Below are 21935 nucleotides of genomic sequence, written 5' to 3' on the forward strand. Positions count from 1 at the left end.
ACGTGCGAAATAAAAGTTAAAAATGCACGTTTTTGCCCGAATTAGAAATGACGCCCACGGCTTCACATTTCGGATCGAAGTTAGACATCTAGTATATATAATATATCATTGCATCCAGCTGACTCATTCCTTTTAGGATAAGAAAAAACTCTTGAAACCCAAATTCTAGCCTCAATGAATAAAACTATATCAAACTTATATCAAATTATAATCCAAATGCCTAGTTGGAGAGAGGAGGGGGTGAGCGCAGGGAAGTGGAACTTTTGCCTTCAATCTCACTTTGGAAGAGGGGCCCACAATTTAGAGTGATGAAAAAAAGCCTTCTTTAGACTTTTTTTTTCAGGACTTGTTGATTGCTGTTCTTTTAACGGATGAATTTTGCGAATGTAACACTTTAACCAAATAGGAAAAAAAACGTAGTAAATTATATATTTTTTTCTTAGCAATATCATTAGATAAGATTGTTCAGTGAAACTAGAACTTGGATTGCAAAAAAAAAAGTGGGTAAAGATTTATTCTTATCCCAAAAAGAATGATTACAACCGTCAGCCGGATGTAACAAAAAAGTGAAGCCATTATTTTGCTATCTCGTATTCGCCATAAAAAAGAAAAAGTTAGGCCCACAAAACGGTTCTGCAAGAAGAGTGTCAACTAGAAAGGTATTCCCCCTCCGTCACATAATCTAACCGACTTAATTACTCTACTTTAGAATCTGGTAGACTTTCATCCAATGGGATAACCATTAGATTTGTTAAAAAGAAAACGCAAAAAAAAAAAAACGCAAAAAAATAAAAAAAATAAAAATTAGGTATTGGGGTTTATTTTGCTAAATAAACAACTCCATTCACGTTTAAATATTTTTCGGAATATTATTTTGAATTATTTAACGGTAGTAATACATACATAAATATATATATAATTTTTTTTTTTAACTCTTAAATACTGTAAATATTTAAATTTTAAACATTATTCAAACATGGCATGTAAAATTCACATGACCCAAAAAAAATTTTAAGTGCTTCTTTAAGATCGGAAAACATCAAAAAATTATTCAACGACACTGCAACAGCATAAAACTTTGCATATTTTGAGGAACTTACTCTTGCAGCAGCATCAAAACAAATCAAAAAAAGGCGTAGTGCAAGTGAAACCCTAAAATATTATCAAATTTTCTTCGAACAAAATTTTTTATGCAACCAATAATCTCTTTGTCTGCATTTTTCGCTGCAGTAACTTTGCTTGGCACAACTGGCACACTTTAAAGTGCTCGGCTCACCACAAATGCAGTAAACCTCAGTAATTTCTAAGACACAAGAACATTATCGTTAAGCCTCAACATCATTACCAAAAATTATTTTAAAACCTAAATAAACAACTTTAGACCAGCAATAAAACACGTTTCAATAATCGTATTTCAAACTAAAATGTTATAGTTCAACCGCGTTTTATTGTTTGGGTAAACAGGGTTTTAAACGTCTTATCGAATTTGTAAAGTCTATAAGTTGAACACTAAAACATTCCGACAAGAAAACAAACAAACAAACAAAAAGACAGCAGCGAAACTCTGATAAGACTCTAACGATAGTTTGTAAAAACCTGCAAAACGTCTAACTTTAGGCGAAAACAACGTAAAATCGTTTATTGCAATTGAAGTTTTGTGAACAATCAATATCTATTGCAAGCAACAGATTTTGTGTCAAGAAAACTTACCGTCTGCAGCTAACATCTTCACTTTGATTTGTTTTTTGAACACGTCACGAGCGAGAACGGTGTTTTCGGTTGCCGGGTGAACAGTCTTTTTATGGGAAGAAACAAATACAAAATCTGTTTCATTTCCGATCGCCTTTTTAACTAAAGGACGAAGAACAGACAACGATTTGTCCATATCAGCACGAGCCATGCCAGCGTACTGGAAAGAAGAAACAGCGCCAGGTGTCATTTGCAGAATCTCTAACAATCGGACTCCTTCCTCTGAACAGTAAAAAAAAAACTTTAAAGTTGTTGTCGTTATCTTTAGATAAAAATTATAATCCGTTTATTAAAAAATTTACTTTAAAAGTATAAATCAAAATAATAAGTAAAATTATTAACAATTATAATTAGTTTATTTTAAATTATTAAATTAAATTACTTTAAAATTATAAATTAAAATAATGAGCAAAATAATAAAGTGAAATAAAATTTAAAAGTTGTCGTCGTCACTTTGCAAAAATGTTTTCTCACCTTAAAACAATACAAACTTCGTTGATTTTTTAAACTTTGTAAATTTTTTGAACGAAATTGGAGCTTGCACAGCATTAGAAAAATCTCTGGCTTTTTTAACATCTCCATCAGATTTCATAAAGGCTTAATTGGCCTTTTCTAGGCCTGAGGAGATCCTAATTTATCCAGTTCTTTTTTAATTCATACAGAAAAATAAGATTATTTCTAGTTTTACTATTTACCTTTGTTAATAGTTAATTCTCCAGGCAAAGTGGTTGAACCGTTACTGAGCAAAATCTCTTTATCATGAATCATTCTCGCTTCCATAACATGAAGTGGTTGGTCAATTGGAAGTGGATCCGTTTTATCAGCGTTTGATGACACTGTAGATAATACTAACGGTGGAAGAAGGCCGTATTTTTTGACTGGCTGATCAAAATGCTGCGTAAAATTTTAACAATATGTTAAGACACCTTGTTTGTAAAAAAACAAACTTGTAATATAAAAAAAGAAAAAAGTACTGGACATAAAACAATAAATACAAGGTAATAAAATCCTTGTTACAATAAAAAACAAATTGAAAAGAACAAGAATAAATTAAATAATAAAATTTCTTACATAACAAAAGAAAACAATAGAAGCTTCTGAAACTTATACACTTATTAACTTTAAAAATAAAAGAAGTACCGTTGAATTTGGTTCATCATCCTTCTTTACATCACTTCGCAAACATTCTTCACTGGTGAAAATATCCCTCACATTTTTCATCGATCGACTAGCAATCTCACGATTCTCAGCATTATCTAAGTTCTTCTCTAAGGACTCAGAGCGAGCCATAACTTTCTTCGAAGGCATAGTTTGATCATAGCCGTAATTATTAAAACCAACATTATCGTCGACTGTTACAAGCTTATTTTCCTCCTTAAAAAACAGAAAAGTAATCAAACTAATGATAAATGATTAAATCTCTATAATCGTGGCTCCTAATTAAGTGGCTCTAAATCTTCACTCGATCTCACCACTAATAACTTAAATAAACTTGCCTCATTACTATCAGCTAAAGATGGATGAAGCTTATTTGTGGAAGAATCTTCATTTTGAACATTTTCATCAGCTACGTTTTTCATAGAGTTAGATTCAGACTGACTAACATAAAAATCTTGATGAAGCCAATCAAAATCCTTGATTGAATACTAAAATGCAGTTTTTCAAGGGTTATCCAAACATACACAAAATCGTTTCACAAAAGCCATAGTATATTATTATAAATAATAACAATAATACTAAGTAATGATAAAATAAACGATAATAAAAATAGTGACGCTAATAATAATAAAAATAATAATAAAAACAACAATAATGATGATAATAATAATAATAATAGTAATAATAATAATAATAATAATAATAATAATAATAATAATAATAATAATAATAATAATAATAATAATAATAATAATAATAATAATAATAATAATAATAACAACAACAACAACAACAACAACAGCAACAACAACAACAACAACAACAACAACAACAACAACAACAACAATAATAATAATAACAACAACAACAACAACAACAACAACAATAATAATAATAATAATAACAATAATAATAAAAATAGTAAAACAATAAAAAATGATAATTATAATAGTAACAACAACAACAGCAACAACAGCAATAACAGTAACAGTAACAAAAACAATAAAAATAATAAATGAAGATACAAAAAAAAGAAAAAAAAAGAAATAAAATAATATAAATAAAAATAAAAACAAAAGCAAATAAAAACAAAATAATAACTGTTAAATAAATAATGATAAAATAAATATTAGCAAGAAGAGCAACAACAACAACAACAAAAATAATAATAAAAATATAAAAAGAAGAAGAATAAAAAATAATAGAAAAAACAAAAACAAAAACATTAAACAAATCAATGTAAAGCTTACAGCTTTTGAGCTCAATGCTTCACTGCTTGATTTATCATCTGATATGATTTGATCATCACACTGAACATAAGATAATTAAAAAGAGAACTGATATTAATATTAACATAATGCTAAATTTCTTTTTCTTTTTTCAATGACAAAAAAAAATGCATAATAAATATTTTCAAAGACAAAAAATTAAGAAAAGAAACCTTATCTTCGGCCTGCTCGATGCTCTTCTTTTTCTCTTTAGATTTCCAGTGTAAGTAAAACAATCCAAAGATGATTGCCAAAAATAAAACAACACATATGCATGCAACAGCAATCTTCCAAGAATTACTCTTTTTTGATTCCTTTGGTTTTATGCTCTTTCCATCGACATACAAATAATTACTTGCTTTTAATGAAACATTTCCATACTGAAACTCAACTTTACCTTCAATTAAATCTGATAAGAGATCAGCTACAAGTGAATCCTGCTCTAACTTTTCTATCAAAATGTCCATATCAATGTAAATACTCCCTTTCGTTGCATTAATCCTTGCAACTGTCACAACACGATGATTAGCAAGCTCATGCTTTTCATAAAACGCTTTAAACTGGCTTTCAAACAAGGTTTTGTTAGGTTGCACATATAAATCATAATTGTAATCAAACATCATTTGAACATTAGTGGTAACAAGAGGGTTTTTACACCTGTGACTTGTTTCCTTAAAAGTTATGGTGAGCTGAGGACTAAAAGAGCTTCCAAACTCAAAAGCCAAACTGTTTGGAAATAAAACAATAGACTGAACTTCATCGCTCTGGCCAAAACTCCTTCTAAGTGTACTCATCACTCTAGTAGTAGATGAGACTGCTGAGGGAACTAAAACAAACGAAAGACCCACATCTTCAGCTTGAACAGACCAGTCGCTTCCACTAAAAAAATATCCGTCCAAACTTTTATCCATGCCAATAATATCAACATACTTAATTTTGCTGTCAACACTAAACTTGTAACTGCTTACCAAGCTCACTTTTGAGCTTAACAACTGATCGTGAACAATGCTATTGGAAAATGTAACTAAAGCAAACATTTTGGAATCAAGCCGCTTTAAAGAACCTAGACCTAAGTTCTTTACAACCGCCAATATTAAAAACTGACAATCTGATGTCAGTGAAGGCTGTTTAACTTGCAATTCTGAAATTGCCTCAATTCTACCGAGATAAATGTCATAGATGTTTATAGCATCTTGTAAGTCAATGACCCCATTTCGATCAGTATCCATTGCATAGTTTTTAGAATCAACAGCAGTATCACCATTTACACTTTGATAACATTTCAAACGTGCAACATCGAGTATGTCAAACACACAGTCTTTGTGTATGTCAAAGGATACATTTTGAGGACAACCTGGTATAACTTTAATCTGATTTAGAGATTGATCAACAACATGATTTATGGTGTATTCAAAACTCAACTGTTTGCTTGTTTGAGAACTAAAAGTCATCTCAGCAAACTTCACAAATCCTCTTTTTCTCTCTGAAATATCAGCTATGCCAGTGAACTTTATTTTCTTTTCTGGTAAACGTATGGAGTCAAAGTCGCTAGCCACAGATTCTACAGTCAACATTTGACTAAAGGTGATGTCCATGTCAAAAGCTAATAAATACTCCCAACCAATCTTCAGATAGAACGGAATAGATCTGTTGTTTCCAAACTCCATCAAGTTAGACGTCTGAAATCATTTAAAAACATGTTTGAACAACATTTATTTTATTTCTTTTAATCTCTAAAAAAATCCAACTTAAAAAAAACTAAAAACATCAATTTCTCTGGCTTTTGCCTTAAAACCAAAAACCTGAGAAACTAATGTTCTGCAAACCAAACGATGGGTTAGCTTACCTTTCTACCTGCAGTAATGGTAAATGCAGCAGTGCTCTTAGATTTAAAAAAAACTAACACAGAGCACGTGGTGTTTTTAGGCTTCAAAGCACCATCTTTGACAAGTATTGTCAAATCATAAAACCCTAGAGTAGGGCTGCTGATTAAACTGATTTTGCCATCGTTGTTGATATCAAAATTGCTGTCAGTATCACCATCTAACATAGAATAAAAGATCAGCCCATTTCGTCCGTGGTCATCATCTGTAGCATTTATGGTTGCTATAACAACACTCTCAATCGGGTTCACCAGATCATCAGAGAATACCTCAATTTCCTGATCGTGTAACAAATAGGGCCCATTTTTGTTTTCCCCAATTATTGAAATACTGCAATTCCCAAGGGTTGACATTGCAGGAATACCCATATCTGTGGCATTCACTGTAAACTCGACATCAAGCTCATCAATTCCGCCTTGCCCTAAACAAAATTTACATTTTAAAGAAAACATAGTAATTTACTACTACTACTATAATTGATTTACTGCATTATTAGTAAAGGAAACAAAAACTCTTTATGAAGAGAAAATAAACTTTAGACCCACAAAAAATCTCAAAAAAAATAAATAAATAAATAAAAATTTACCTAACTTCACAGTTTGATTTAAAATAATATTGCTCCCATTTATTCTGAAATACTTCCAAAACAGCAGACTACCAGGTGCAATATTGTACTGAGCAACTGCATTTAAACCAGTGTCTAGATCTGAGGTTGATAGCTCCATGACTGTTGCTCCTGTTTTTAAATCTTCATATGACAGGTATGTTTGACATTCAGCAGGAAATACTGGGGGATTATCATTTTGATCTTCAACTGCAATAACAACTTGATGTTCGCTAGACAATTGGTAAGGAAAAGGAGCACTATCTGTGGCTATTATTGTTAAAACTATGTAAGGTGTGGCTTCACGATCTACATTACTAGCAACAAATAATTCCCCAGTTAGCAAGTCAATTTTAAACAAACTTGATCCCTTTATCGTATATGACACATTGGACTGGCCACGACCATCTGAATCAATGGCAACAAACTTACCAACTAAAGTGTTGATAGGAGAGTTTTCCAAGATATCTAATTGATCTGGTGACTCCGATGTAAACTTTGGTGGGTTATCATTCTTGTACTTAACTTCAAACGGGGCAGAGAGAACCTTTAAGAATAAAAGTTTTGTAAAACTTTTTTGTTTGTAAAAGCAAATGGTAGCAGATTTTTTTTTTCACAAATAATAATTCCCACTAATTTACTATTTTAAGCACTATATCCATTGTTAATGAAAAAATATTTATCAGGAATTAGGCTAGAATTACACAGAGCAGGAACAAAAACGTGTGAAATGAACCATTTGCTAAATTCCAACATTTTTCATTTTATTTTTAGAAAAAATGCAAACAATCTGAAAAAAAAAGCTATTTTTTATTTATTTTGAAAAAGTTGTGTGAAATATTCAATACAAATAGTAACAGAAAAACATTTAAAAATATGTTTGGTTTGTTTACCTCCTGTCCAAAGTTACTTTTAAACTTCAGTTGCATGTTAGATCCATACAAGGATATAGACAAATTGCTAAAAAGTGCACTTGCATTTTGAACAATCTGGTTGACATTACCGAGTAATAAAGCTTCACCATTGTTTACTAAAGATGCAGTGATCACCCAATTTTCATATAAAGGGATTGCTGGCAGGCTGATACAAAAGTGAAAAACTCTTATTACAAACTTATAAACACATTCACATAGTTAATGCATTAAACTAGGAAAACAAATAGGAAAACAGGTTAAAAGAATTGATACCCTGTTCCTGCATCCATGACCACCACCACTGGTGACTGTTTAAAGGGAAGTGTTTCAGTGACATCTGTGAGCTGGTTGGAAAGCTTCAAATAAAACAATCTTTTTGCAACTGTAAAAGACCCAGAATCAATCGTGGTGTTGGAATATTGTAGAGTACTGTTAGAGTCTTTCAAAAATCTGAAACAGAGCTTCACATTAGTTTCGTTTTTTTGAAACTTCAAGTCTGTAAACTGAACCACTCCGTTGCTGGCAACTTCACGCCTTACTGTTCCCTGCAATGTGTTTGAGTTCCTGCACAAATATGCTTCCGCATACCATACATTGTCCCATTTCACATATTCTGCCGCTCCAGGTGGTATTACGTTCCAAACCTCCACTTGCGGTTGTTGACCGCAAACAACAGTATCGTTGCAGTTTGCTGGAGAAGTTTTAACGTTGTAGCTAAAATTGCGCTCCAAAACATTAAACGAATTTGTAACAAACTCATCAAAAACATAACTTGAGTTTGGAAAAACACCGATGCTTAGTCTGAGCTTGTAATTCAAACCACTTTTGCTGATGTTGAGAGATTTGAAGGCTCGCGACCCATTTGTAATATCGGCAACTCCAATTACCGTGTTGTTGGGGTATTGAGAGGTTGCAATGGAAGCTTTTATTGTCCACTGCTGTCCTTTCCAACTGAGGCTTTTCAATTCTTCTCCGGTATACTTATCAAAAATAAAGACTGCAGGTTGAACAGGGAAAGGGATAGATGCGCCAGATGCATTCATTGTAGCAATATAACGCACGCCAAGCATCCTCTCACGAATCAGATAGTTACCATGCTCTATTGAAAACGAAAGATTAACAGGATATGTAACCTTGTAGAAAATACGATAACCAGTACCGCTATGAGTTATTGCAAGATCAGAAAAAGCAGCGGTCCCATTGTCAAAAGACACTGTAGTGTTTCCTATTAATTGTGCGTTGGGATCTCCGAAACCTTTCACTAAACTAGCAGTTATTTTCCACGGCAAAAGTTTAGTTCCAACATTTTCAACCCATCTGTTGGCATAGTCGTACAGCCTAAACTGTGGCTGGACTTTAAATGGCACTGTCTCGTTACTTCCAGAACTTGGTGAATTGATCAACATTAGTGTTTTAGGAATCAAATACTCAACGCTGATTTGATTGTTAGAAAGTTCTTGCAGCACCTGCTGTTGTGAATATGTTAGGTTACCAGTGACCATAGCTAAAAATTATATTTGTATTACTAAATTATGTTCATAAATGCAAAAATTTAACTTTAACACAAAGATAATCAGTTAAAAAATGTTTTTAAAAATTTAATAATTGAAAAAAAAATTAAAAAGGTTTTTGTTGCAAAAATGTAACCAAATTAAAAAAAATAATAATAAAATAGTTTTATGACTTATTTGATATTATAACAAACAATGTGGAAATTTAATTTATTTTGTTGAACTGTTTTAAAAACTGATTGCATGTAAATTACCCGCTTCTTCCATTGATATTGGTGGAGCAGCCACTGGTAATGGCTGTGGATGAACAACATTAATAGCATCCACACTAACATTAAGTGCCTGAGAAAGTTTTCCAGTTTGAGAGCTTTCTACAATAACTGCTGCCAATAGAGTGACCTCTTGAATTGCTGAAGCTGTAGAACAAAATAAGAGTAATACTTAAAATAAACTCAAACTCAAATAATTGAATAGCACTGCAATCTTAAAAGAAGTAACCTGTAGAATTGGCTGATGTAGAGTTGGTAGAATTTGGAGGGTTGCCAATCTCAAACTAAAAAACACATAAGATGCATTAAGAGACATGCAATAAATAAACGTACTTTAGCTTTCATTTGCCAACTTTTTTATTTCACTTATTTTAAACATTTTGCTTACTGTTCCTACTTACAACAACATAAAAAAAAAGTTGAACTTTATTTTTGTTTGCAAATTTGATACTCTACATTGAATTATTTTTATTTGGATTTAGAAGTATTTTTATCAAAAACATATCAAAATGTTTGTGGTAGAAAATTTGGTTAAATCTTAATTTTATTATTAGGCAATTAAACAGAGAAAAAAAAAAAAAAAGAACAGAAAGCAAACAAACCGAGACATCAAGTGGTGTAGCAGTAGCCCTTCGCTTTCTCTTGGTCGCTGCAACAACACTCATGATTCTAATTTTTGATACATCGATTTTCAAAAGGTCAGCCAAATTTTGGATGAGATTTGTTTCAAAAAACTCTTGTAGACCTACATCGCGCATAGGCGTAATACCCATGCTTAACTGAAAAGAAAAAATTATCATTCTTTAATATAAAACATTTGCCATAAGAAACTAAGTTGCTCAAATATATTTGTTTGGACATTTTGTGAGAATAACTATTAGAAGTGTTATAAATATTAGAAGTGTTATAAATATTAGAAGTGTTATAAATATTAGAAGTGTTATAAATATTAGAAGTGAATAATAGTGAAATATTCACAAGAATCAACAATTTAAAGATAGCTCTTTTTCCTTTTGTTAACCAAGATGTAGTTATTTAAAATTTCTGCAGATAAATAAAATTTCTGCAGATAGAGTTTCTACAGATAATTAAAATGTATACATATCATTAGAATTTACATACATTAAAATCTATGTAGATAATTAACGCTTATGCAAATAACTACTATTTATGCAGTAATTAAGATTAGCAACAACCTGCAAAAAGAAAGTAACAAACAAAAACAACTTACTTGAATAACGGGTGCCATATTTATATCTAAAGAGTTATTTCCCCTTAATACCACCCATAAAAGATGTGTATCAGTGTCAAACCAATTGCTGCCATGATTATCTGTGAGAGTTGGAACATATTTAAGAGGATTAGAGGGATCCTTAGGCATGGTAACATACTTTTGATTTTGATAGAATGCATTGTTTGGGTTGACTAAAACACCTGCCAAAAAAAATTAAATACAATTCTAAAAAAAGTTGAAAAGCAAAATTAATAAAATAGTATTATGTTTAGTATATGTTTTCAACAAATTATAAAAATTTATTAAGTTTAATTTTCCTGATTCATTCTCTTAATGGCAAAATCAGAGTGTTTTTATAGAAATTTGCTGAGAAATTCTTTAGAGAAAATCACTGAAAGCTGATCTGAGTTTTCAAAGTAAATAATAACAAAATCAATGAAAAACTAATACTTTACACAGAACTTCTATTCCCCAGCAAAGATCTTTTCAGCATATTGCTAGATGATAAATACTATGTATTTTTTTAGTGACATGTAGCCATAAGGATGTGAATGTTATGACAGCCTTCATCATCAAACATGATGTGCTTTAGGCCCTCAACATAATATATAATGGTTGAACCAATTTACTTGATCAATAAAAAAATATTTTTTAAAGGTCTCAAAGCTCAGTTATTTAACTTTTTTTTTTCTTCTCTAAAGTTGTTTCTTGCACATCGGTTTGATATAAAACTAAAAAATATACGGCTGTTTTTCAAATTATTTTTTTATTTTGAGTAGAGGTGTTCACATAACCACTGGAAAAAAAAATTTTTCACTGATCTAAATGCACACTAGTTTATTTTGTGCCAATTGGCATTAAAAGTTACTGTGCAAAAGATATATAAAATAAATTAATGTTTAGAGGTTGCTCAATGGCCTTTTAGTTTTACAATAACAGCATTACGCCTTAAATAATTTCCTAATTTTATCCCATGTTCAATTTAGATAAAATATTAAACAAATTTAATTTGCCATTGTCTTTTATGAGCTGACTTCTTTGGTCATGTGACAAGCAGCCATCATGTCATCTGATATTTTTGATTGAAAAACATTTTTATTAATTGTAATTTTTTGCTGAACAACTGAAATATTTAAAGATTTTGAGGTTCTTATTTATTTCAATCCTATAAAATAATAATTATAGCTGTTATGCCAATATCTTGTTTTTTAGTGCTAAGTATCATTAGGTGACTTAACTTACTTTAGTGTTTGTAGTTTTGTAATACTTATGATTTCATCACATTCATATTGAAATATTGATCACATATTTTAAATTATGTTTGCAAATTAATATTTAATTTCTCAAGTTGAGTTTCATTTGGCATCATTTAATTTTAGCTTGTTGCTGAAAATGAGTGAAAAGATAAGTTCTTCAAATTTTCCTTTGACACGTAATCGAACTGCAATATGGTTGATTGGTCAACCTGAGAAGAACCTACCAAACAATGTCCTTCCAATGATGGTTGATGTGTTGAGGACATTTTTCCACTATCACAAAGCATTGAAACAAATAGTTCCAGTCAGTACAAAAGCAACATCTAATGGTTTAGCTCACATCTGGAAAAAAGCCAGAATTCCAATGACTTACCAGCCTCATATTGTATCAAGAGTGAAAACATGTGTCGATGAATATAACTTAGTTAAAAAGAATAAAGGAAGAGCTAGTAAGTCACAGATTGCTAGAGAGAAAGATTTTAGTATCAAATTAGATTTACTGTTTGACATTTCACACAAGGATGCAACCAAGCTAATTAAAATTGATGAAGATAAAATATTTCTGGAAGACCAAAAGAATGCTTGTATGATGAAGATGGCTGGAGAAGATGTAAAATTCAACAAGAAAAGCGAACAGCAGAGAATCAACAAGCAGAAACAAAAAGAAAGCTGAATGAGGAAGAGAGAAGTCAAAAAGCAAATGCTGTCCTTACCCCTAGCTGTAGCCACATTAGTCTTGATTGTGATAGTGATAGCAAAGCAACAGAAGTCAGTGACATTCCTGATGACAATGGTGATTATGAAATAGAAATTTCGGTTTATCACAAAAAACTAGTAACCCAATCAACTGACTGTGAACTAAGTCCTAAAAATAAAAAGCCACATATTCTCAATGAAATTTTGTCTTCTCCAGATGTATCATCCACACTTGATCGAATCAATTTATCTGACCTAAAATTCACTATATTGGCAGCTGCAATTGCTAGAGCAAGTGGAGAGGACCTCCAAAGTACATCATTATCAAGATCAACAGTCTGCCGCAAACGCATCATGCACGGTTCATCAACTGAAAATCGTATTCAGCAGAAATTTATGTCAAGTGAAAAACAACATATGGTCATCCACTGGGATGGTAAGATGGCGAGAGACAGCACCGACTATGAAAATCCAAAGTCCAATGTTGATAGAATTGCTATTGATGTGACTGGTTATAATGCGGAGAAAATACTGGGTATTGTAAAGATATCATCTGGCACAAGCAAAACCTTCCAGTTACTGACCATATGGAATGTTGCAAATTATTTTGTTGTTTTGTGTTTTGACACAACAGCGTCAAACACGGGTTCCAAAAATGGTGCGTGCATCTTGCTAGAAAAGTTGATGGAGAAAAATCTTCTCTACTTTGCTTGCCATCACCATATGCATGAAGTAATTATTGGGGAAATATACTCAGTTTTGCTTGGACCCAGCAGTGGGCCCAACATAGCTCTATTTGAACGATTTCAGAAGTGTTGGCCAAGCATAAATCAAGCCAATTACGCTCCATTAGATGAGGTCCATCTTGCTAAACCACAGCTTCAGCAACTTAGATCAGAGGCTGGCTGCTTTCTGCAGCCTTTCTTATCAGATGACTCTTTGTACTTACCAAGAGAAGACTACAAAAAGATGATCGAGCTGTGCCTTTTAATTTTGGGTTTTCTGTTATCAGACTATGCCATCAAGAAATATCACTTTCACATGCCGGGTGCTTATCACATGGCTAGATGGATGGCTAAAGTCATCTATTGTATGAAGATTTACCTCTTAAGAAATGAATTCAAGCTGACTATGAAAGAACAGAACAACTTGTGCAAATTTTGTATCGTTGCTGCTCATATCTATGTACCAGCATGGATTGTGCCTGTTGCTTGAAGCTATGATTCAAAGTGGAGCTGATTGGAGTGTCAGGGGTAAAAAGTGTCCAGCAGCAGAATTAAAAAAGTTGGAAAAGAAGCAACTTCATGAGCTTGTTACATCATCATCTACTACTGCTTTGCAGTCACTTGGTCTTGATGTAACCATTTTATCTGGAACCGATCCAAAGACCTGGGAGGAAACTGCTGAATTTCGTTATACTAAAGCAATTGTTAAACCTGTGAAAGTTATCAATGACACTGCTGAGCGTTCTGTTGCTCTTATGAGCACATTTAATCAACCCATCGCAAAAACTAATACAAGTTTTTGAGGACAACAGAAAACGCATTTTAGATTGCTGCAAAAGTATCTTGATGACATATGCCACTGTTGCTACAGACTAAACTTTTGATCTTGTAAATAGTGCAACATTTGAATATTATTTGCATTATTTAAGGAATTTTTTGAAAATGATTAATGGTATATCATAACTATAACTCAAGTTTTTTAAATATTGTTGTTGCGGCGAATGCTTTTAACACAGTAAATTTTTATTTTCCTTGAGCAACCTCTAAATATTATCCAAAACACCTAAGATTTTTCACAGAAGTTTTTTTTTCAATCAAAGAAACAATATTTAAAACTGTGCAACATTTAACTCAAAATTTTTTTTTTTTGGACATCCCTAATCTTGAGCCATAATCGCTTGTTGTGTGGTTGCATTGATAAATTGATCAAAAAATTTTTATTTCTGTCTTTTACTTTTTTCCTTTCCAGTTTTAGCCTTTCAGAAACATTCCACGCAATTTTTCCAAGCATTTCTTTTTTACCTTTATGTTTATGAGATCTTGTATTATTACTCTTAGTAATATTTGCAAATTATAAAAATTATAAAATTAGAGTGCTCTTTTCAATTTTAAGGTTTTTCTTAAATAAGACTATTACTTTCCTTAACATGTTGGCTATAAATGACAATTACACTTTCTCACAAGTGTATTTCTACACTTCAGTGAATATAGAAACTCCACATCATTGGTTTCAAAAACTAATATTAAAAGTATGGTTCCATTTTCTCACTGTATTTTAAGAAAGACTTCTGCCAGGTCTTCCATAGCCAATGTGTAAACAAATCCTTATAACCCTGAAAACTAATCAAGATTTATTAAAGTCCAGATTGAAAACTTTTTATCTGTTCTGTTAACCACATGCTCATAAAGTAGTTGATGCAATATGATTGGATTTTTAGAGTATTATACACATGAAACTATTTTCAAAAAAGAAAGTATCCCAACCTGATGTGGCTTCTTCAATTAAGTAAATGCTATAGTTAATAACATTTAAACAAGAATGTTTTTTTTTTTTTCAGACCTTCAAATTTTTAAACCTATGAAAATGTTGTGACTGTTGCTACTTAAGTTTTAGAGCTTGATCTAATATTTATATAAGATATATTTTAATGCTTGATCTAATGTGAGTTGAGATACAGTACTAATGTGAGCTGAGATACAGTAATGTGAAAAAGAAAAAAGGCACCTTCAATATTTTTTAAATAACAAGATTTAAAGTAGGTGCAAACTTTGTTTATGTTTTATGAATAAATACTTTTATATTATTTATGTGATAAATAATTGTTTTAGGCAACAAAAAAAAAATTACTATTATGATATGTTAATATTGATACAGTCACCCTAATATTTATTATTATCATTATTATAACTGCCTTCAATTTTTAATTTTTTTTTAACTTCTTTTATCATTTTTCAACACTTTCATTGAGTTTTTAATAAAGTCACTAAGAATATTGTTCAATTATTCTTTAAGAACATTTCGCAGCTCAATTACATTATTTGATCACCTTTCAACATTTTTTCTATCTAGATATTAACAAATGTTCTTGATAATATTTAAAACTGGACTCAGAGGGAGCCACAACATTGTTTGAAGCACACCTCCTTTAAGGTTTCTAAATAAATTTTAACAATCTTAAAAATGTTCTTTGGAACACTATATTGCTGTAAGGTAAACTTATCTTCAATTAATTAAAGTCCTAAAGACACAGCATGGTTCATTAAAAATTTCCCGTCGAGTTTGCCTCTACTTTCACAAAGTCACCAAACCTTTCACCAGAAATATACCCCTAAACTAATACACTACCACCACCAACTTAATAGTAGCCTTTAGGCATGGTTTGATAAGTACTTTATTATTTGTCTGCTTAAAAAATTACATCAATTGTTGTCATATGTTTTTGTATATTTGAAACTAGAACTAATTTTAAAACATTCAACAAATAAAAAAAGCAACAAAAAAAACTCATTAAATATCTTTTATGAACTGTTGTTTATGTTATATTATAGCTCCGTATAATAAGTTGATACTGTTGTTAAGTATATATGCAATTTTATGTATTATACTGTAATTATACTCTTATTAAGTAAATAAACAAATTCTCATACTAATGAATGAAGTTAAAATTGAACTTTTTTTTGTATAGTGATTATTTTATGGCAATAATGTAATTTACAAAAATATATTTAGCAAAAAAAGCTGTAAGACTTTAAACATAATTTTGGCGAAAATTGTATTATGTGCCACTTCCTTTTGCAGGGTGCTGTACACATGAATTACCAACAATGCTTAAAATATCAACAATTATCAAATTTATTTAACTTTATTGATATTGACATTTATTATTAATTTTTTTGGTAGCAAATATTAACTTTATAAGAGTTAATCTCTCATGTTTAACAGTGCATAACAAAAATATTTAATTAATATTTACTTTAGATCTAACAACAAAAGGATCATAGCAGTGCTACCATGAAGAGATTTTAATCCCTTAAATCTTAGAACGAAATGAATGACTAACAAGAAATTTAACTTGAAAGGTTAAATTGTCTTTATCTGTAAGTATTTTTTTTTTTTAAAAAAGAACAAATACAAAAGAAAGCTGACTGAAAAAAGAGGTTTCTTGTGATTTAAAAAAGAGGTCTCTAACTTCTGACATAAATTTATTGATGTTAAAAGTGAAATTTTAAAATAAGCTTTTATTATTACATTAAATACCATTATATTTGCTTGTCCTGCCTCTCTAACAATACTTTTCTTATTTAAAAGTGTTTGGTCAGCTAATTAGAACTAAACTAAATTTTGATTAAAATTATTTTTTGCTAAATTATTTTAAAAAGTTATCACTTAAAAAAGCAGCAAGGTTTTGTTAAGCCAGTGATAGAAGTGAGAAAGTGAGAATGCTTTGAACTGAAACTATTAACCTTTTAACATAAAATAAAGATGGTTGCAAATCAATAATTTTATGCTGATAAATACTACTATACTATAAACTTCTTGAGTAGTAGGTACTTAGAGAGCAATTCACTTTGGATTTTCAGGTTTTTTAGAACTTTATTCATAAACATCGATATAATTTTTATAAGCATTATATTGCTTAATCCTAGAAACAAAAAGGAATTTTTTTAGTTGATTGTTCATTTTCATCAACTTTTATCTACATACAAGATCAGTATCATATAAATTACCTCCCACAGTGACATCAAGTCGCTGACGTTTTGCATAGTATATTTTGACTATAATCACATCCTTAACTCCACTGTTTAGTAATTGTAGCCTGGTGGTTATTGGATTGTATGAACTAAAATGCAATTCATATGCTTTTGCTGTCGCAACAATTGCATTGAAAGTTGATAATCTTTGCTGGCATGTATAGCCATGACACCACCCATGGTCTTGGGGACCGTTAATTAAATCAATAAAGCCATCAGTAGCTAATGCAACCTGAAATTAAGACATACAAATGAACTTTAAAAACCCGAAAAATAAAACAATTTTATTAACGCCTTTTAGCCAAATTAAGACCCATAGAAACTTATACTTGAATTCATAAAAATAAAACATTTTTGTTCAAAATTAAAAAGAAATTTTAAATCAATTCTTTCAAAACTAAATGCAACTACATTAAAAAATATAATTTGTCACAAAGCAAGGCCTTTTACACACCGGCGAGAGTCTTCGCTTCTCAGTATCAGCATCTAAACTTTCTATTATAAACATTTTGTAAACAGTTTTTCTACAAAAATATGCTCCCCATTCAACTATAAATATGCAATTATCACGATAGATTCCTTTGTTAGGAAAAAGTTGGTTAGCATCATAGCGTGATCCATTATCTGGATTTGTGAGTAGAGTTTTTGGAATGCGATAGTTACCTAAAAAAAAAAAATTACTTACAGACATCACAATATTTGTCATGCAATGTCACTTATTTAAAGAGTTCTTTAAATATAAAGACTTCTTAACCAAATTACAACTGGTTAATGAAATCTTTGTATTTAAAGAACTCTTAACATTCAACTCATCTTTATGGTTTTTTTAAATATTCAATTTATACTTTGTGCCACAAAAAAATATACAAAAAAAAAGTAACAGCATAAAGTATTATCCTCTACCTAAAGAGAAGTTAAAATTAAAATTTGATAGAAATAAGAAGTTTTAGAGAAGCCCTTAAGAGAAATGAATAAGTTTAAAGAGCCTTTAAAAGATTTCTCAAAATTTTTTATAGAAGAAGAGAAGTTCAAAAGAATAACAATAGTTAAAGAATAACAACAGTTTTAAAGATAGCAGCAAAATTTTTTTTTTTTTACAAATTTTATTAAAAAATGTTTGATATTAATTTAAAGTACACACCTAAACCAAACACTCGATCCCCATCCCATTCATATTCTGATTTTGAAATCATCGAATCCAAGGGGCTGCCAAAAAAAGTACCATCAAGATCAGTCACAAGTGCTTTCCGACGAGCATCACAGTCCATATCAACACAATCTGATGGATTGATCCACTTGGTTGATGGTGTGTCATGGAAAATCTGAAAGATTTTCAAAAATTAAAAAATAGCAACTAAGCAGACATAATTAGTTAACTATTAAATAGATGCTTGCATAATATATATTCATTTTCTAAAAATAATAGATTATAATAAAGCAAAATATCTTCAAAGAGAAAATCTCAGAAAAAAACAAACAAAAAACCAGGTTGACTTGATGGTTTCAAACATTTTTTTATCAAATATTTTCTAAATTATGTATTCAAATGCTGGGGTATGACATTTCATGGGCAGCATTCAATATGATCAAAGTTATGAGTTCACAAAATTATTTTCTGAAAAATAACTTAAAACCTTTCTTAGATGTAGTTAAATGAAATAAACTTTCAATAATTCTGCAAATTTAAACTTTTCAGTATGGCTTTGTGGATAACCCTACAAATTATTAGTTATATATTAGTTTATGCCTTTTGTTACATCTTTTTTTGTTATTTTTTAATTTACTATTATTTTTATTACCTTCATTAAAGCTTTAAATAACTTTTTAAGTTATTATTTTGCCAGTACCAAAAATAAGAATTATACAATTTTATGGACAAAAAGTACTTAAGTCCTAAATTTTGATGCTAAAAGTTCTTAACTTAGCTTTTCCCGCCAAGCGGCTATTAGAATTAGTTCATAACTTTAAAAAAATGGCGGACGAGGCGAACGCTATCTTTCCCAAAACAAAATCCAAAGCCAAAAAAAGAAGACTAACACCATCAAAATGGAAAAGAAATGGCATTAAGCTGGCTAAAGTCAGACTAATGAAGTGAAGGTGAAGAAAGGAGTTGAACTGGTGCAGCATTTAATAGAATACTAAGTTTAAAAGAATTTGGGTAAAACTTTGCACATAGTATAAAATTACAACAAATGTCGTTAGCAATCCAAAAGCGATTCTTTATAAAGCTTCATGCTAATACTTTACATAAGCAGAGTTATTTCATACTTTTTTTATAGCTTTAATTAATTTCTTGAGTAACTCAGGGTCAAATTAAATTAATAGCAATGTTTATTCCAGATGTAAAGAAAAATTAAAGGCTTTTAAATGTATAAAAAGTAAGATTTATGGTTGACATGAAAACACATCAAATCTTTGTTAAAGACATTAGTGATATAAAACAAAGCAAAGAAAGAAAATGAGGAGTTAATTTCTAGAACAAATTATTTTGTTAAAAGACTAAGATCAACTTTGTTGAAACACAGTGAAAATTTGAAAAAAAAAATTACAAAAAAAAAAGGAAGGACAAAAACTAAGATGGTATCAACCGACGTAAAAATGGCATCTCCTGAATATGATTTACCATTCTCATATTCTCCAACAAACTTATCACCATGATATAAAACACTTCTTTACAAGTACATTTCATCGATTAACAAAATTAAATTTAAGCTTATTTTCTGTTCATTTAAAAATTATTTTTAAGCTTTAACTAGTTTCGTACTACCTTGAGTTAATGCCTTTGAATATGAAAAATGAAGAAAGAGGAAAATCAAGTTGTAAGCTTATCTAGAGATATTATTGGTATTACCATAATATTGGTAATATTGTGGTAATACCAATAGTATTCTAGATAAACTTAATATTGGTAAACACACATCAAAATAAAAGTATATTCACTATTTTCTACCTATATGGTATAATTTTTATTTTACACTAAATATTTTGTACTTTATATTAAACAGTTTATAATTTATACTAAACAAAGTTATCAAAATGACTACCTAAAATACACATCAAATGATTACCTGACTATTGAATTCAACATTAACCAATGTTGAATTTTTTAATTCAGTGGGATGAATAATATCACCATAAAAACTATTTGTTCTCCATATAAAGTCTCGTTTTGATGGACCACAAGTAGATTGAAATGAAATAAAAGATACATTTTCAATTTGCATGATTCCTTTAATAGCAGGATATGTCATAGGATCTTCAAATGGTTTTGGAGGACCAGGTGACGAGGTTTTCGAGAATATAGAAGCATATATTCCTGTATTGCCACCTTTTAATGAAAAGTTAATTAAAAGAAATATTCAAAAATTTACAAATAAAGCATTAACCTTTACATTTGTGTCGTTATAAACTTCGACTAAAATTCTACTAGTCAAAAGTCTAAGTAAGTCAACATTGAAAATTCAAATAGTCGATTTATTTGGGTAATCATCCTAACATCCTTATTTCTATTTTTTCATTGGATTTAATTTTTTCAACCTTTAACATTGTTATGATGCTGACCAATGAGTAAAGAGATATCTTTATAAGTAGTTTATCTTGTAAAGATAAATTATTTATAAAGATTGAGCCATGCATAAGAATATCAGTCATAGCTGTTTTTTCAATTCAACCAAAATATCGGACCATTAAACCTAATTTGCTGTATCACATTAACTTAACTCTTAGCTTACTGTATGTAGCACCACTTCATTGATGTTTCCTTTTTCTCATTAAAGTAACCAGTTGATGCTTTTTAAGAAAAAAAAATTAAGTAATGTGTTATGGTACTCAGTTAAGAATGCAAAAAAAATTTATAAATCTTTTTATCTGCCCTCATCTATCTACGCCACTGTTTTTATTAATGAAATATTTTTCTTTAATTGTTGTGAAAAATGATATAAAATGCCCATCTACATTTTTTTTCTTTACTTTGTAATTGTAATTTCCATTTTATTTTGTTTGTTTATTTGATTTAAATTCATCTAATAGATTAGATGAATTAAAATTGAAAAAAGAAAATGCTCTTGATATAAAAACAGCATGTGTTTTTATAACAGTGTTACATACAACCTAGTTTTTTTGTTTACTTCCTTAAAGTTCTATTTCTTTCATAGCATCTAAAAACTAAATTGTTGGGCAACATTAAAGTTCATGATTAAAATAAAATTTTTATTCAAATATATCGACAAAATCGAGTTTTAGTTGATTTTAAAAATGTATTAGTTGATTTTGGTCGACTTTGAAAGATAAATCAATCAATTTAATTGACAGTTGAATAATTTCAAAGTTGTAACAACACTACTTTACACCTAATATCATAAGAAAACCTCAATTAGAGAGCCTTTATGACCAAAATAGCATCAAAATACCTCCTGGAACTCGAGGCGATCTTCTTTCTGGATAAAATGTTGAGTGATATGGAATCACATCATCTTCATTACAACCAAAATTTGTTGTTCTTCCAATCAAGAGTGAGTTTTGTACTTTCACAAAGTTGTTTAATGATAAGTGTAAAACAGGATCAGGGCCAAATACATTCAAACTTAAACCAATCTGCAAGTATTACAATCATTCATTTATACGTGTTTAAATATTA

General features: G+C 30.1%; 1 protein-coding gene and 1 pseudogene across 2 annotated transcripts in view; one reads left to right on the top strand and one right to left on the bottom strand.

Annotated features, from left to right (window-relative positions):
- Window positions 1-1160: 1160 nt before the first annotated feature.
- Window positions 1161-21935, bottom strand: part of LOC145192957 (fibrocystin-L-like) — a 49755-nt gene continuing 28980 nt past the window's right edge. For both annotated transcript variants that reach the window (XM_090072262.1, XM_090072263.1), the window contains 20 exons: window positions 21709-21892; window positions 20368-20627; window positions 18441-18621; window positions 17754-17962; window positions 17276-17531; window positions 10588-10790; window positions 9959-10135; window positions 9586-9640; window positions 9342-9503; window positions 7850-9080; window positions 7556-7742; window positions 6645-7209; window positions 6022-6479; window positions 4349-5854; window positions 4158-4217; window positions 3246-3395; window positions 2890-3123; window positions 2445-2643; window positions 1711-1971; window positions 1161-1303 (listed from right to left, as the gene is read on the bottom strand). In XM_090072262.1, the coding sequence (XP_089928388.1) occupies window positions 1164-1303; window positions 1711-1971; window positions 2445-2643; window positions 2890-3123; window positions 3246-3395; window positions 4158-4217; window positions 4349-5854; window positions 6022-6479; window positions 6645-7209; window positions 7556-7742; window positions 7850-9080; window positions 9342-9503; window positions 9586-9640; window positions 9959-10135; window positions 10588-10790; window positions 17276-17531; window positions 17754-17962; window positions 18441-18621; window positions 20368-20627; window positions 21709-21892 (6678 nt within the window). In that variant the 3' untranslated portion in view covers window positions 1161-1163. The remainder of the gene's footprint in view (window positions 1304-1710; window positions 1972-2444; window positions 2644-2889; window positions 3124-3245; window positions 3396-4157; window positions 4218-4348; window positions 5855-6021; window positions 6480-6644; window positions 7210-7555; window positions 7743-7849; window positions 9081-9341; window positions 9504-9585; window positions 9641-9958; window positions 10136-10587; window positions 10791-17275; window positions 17532-17753; window positions 17963-18440; window positions 18622-20367; window positions 20628-21708; window positions 21893-21935) is intronic.
- LOC149878715 (uncharacterized) lies at window positions 11892-14076 on the top strand (annotated as a pseudogene).

The sequence above is a fragment of the Hydra viridissima genome, unplaced genomic scaffold (genome assembly GCF_058129835.1).
Source record: "Hydra viridissima isolate aposymbiotic clone 2 unplaced genomic scaffold, HvirCarnegie_v1 scaffold_14, whole genome shotgun sequence".
NCBI classification, from domain to species: Eukaryota; Metazoa; Cnidaria; class Hydrozoa; order Anthoathecata; family Hydridae; genus Hydra; species Hydra viridissima.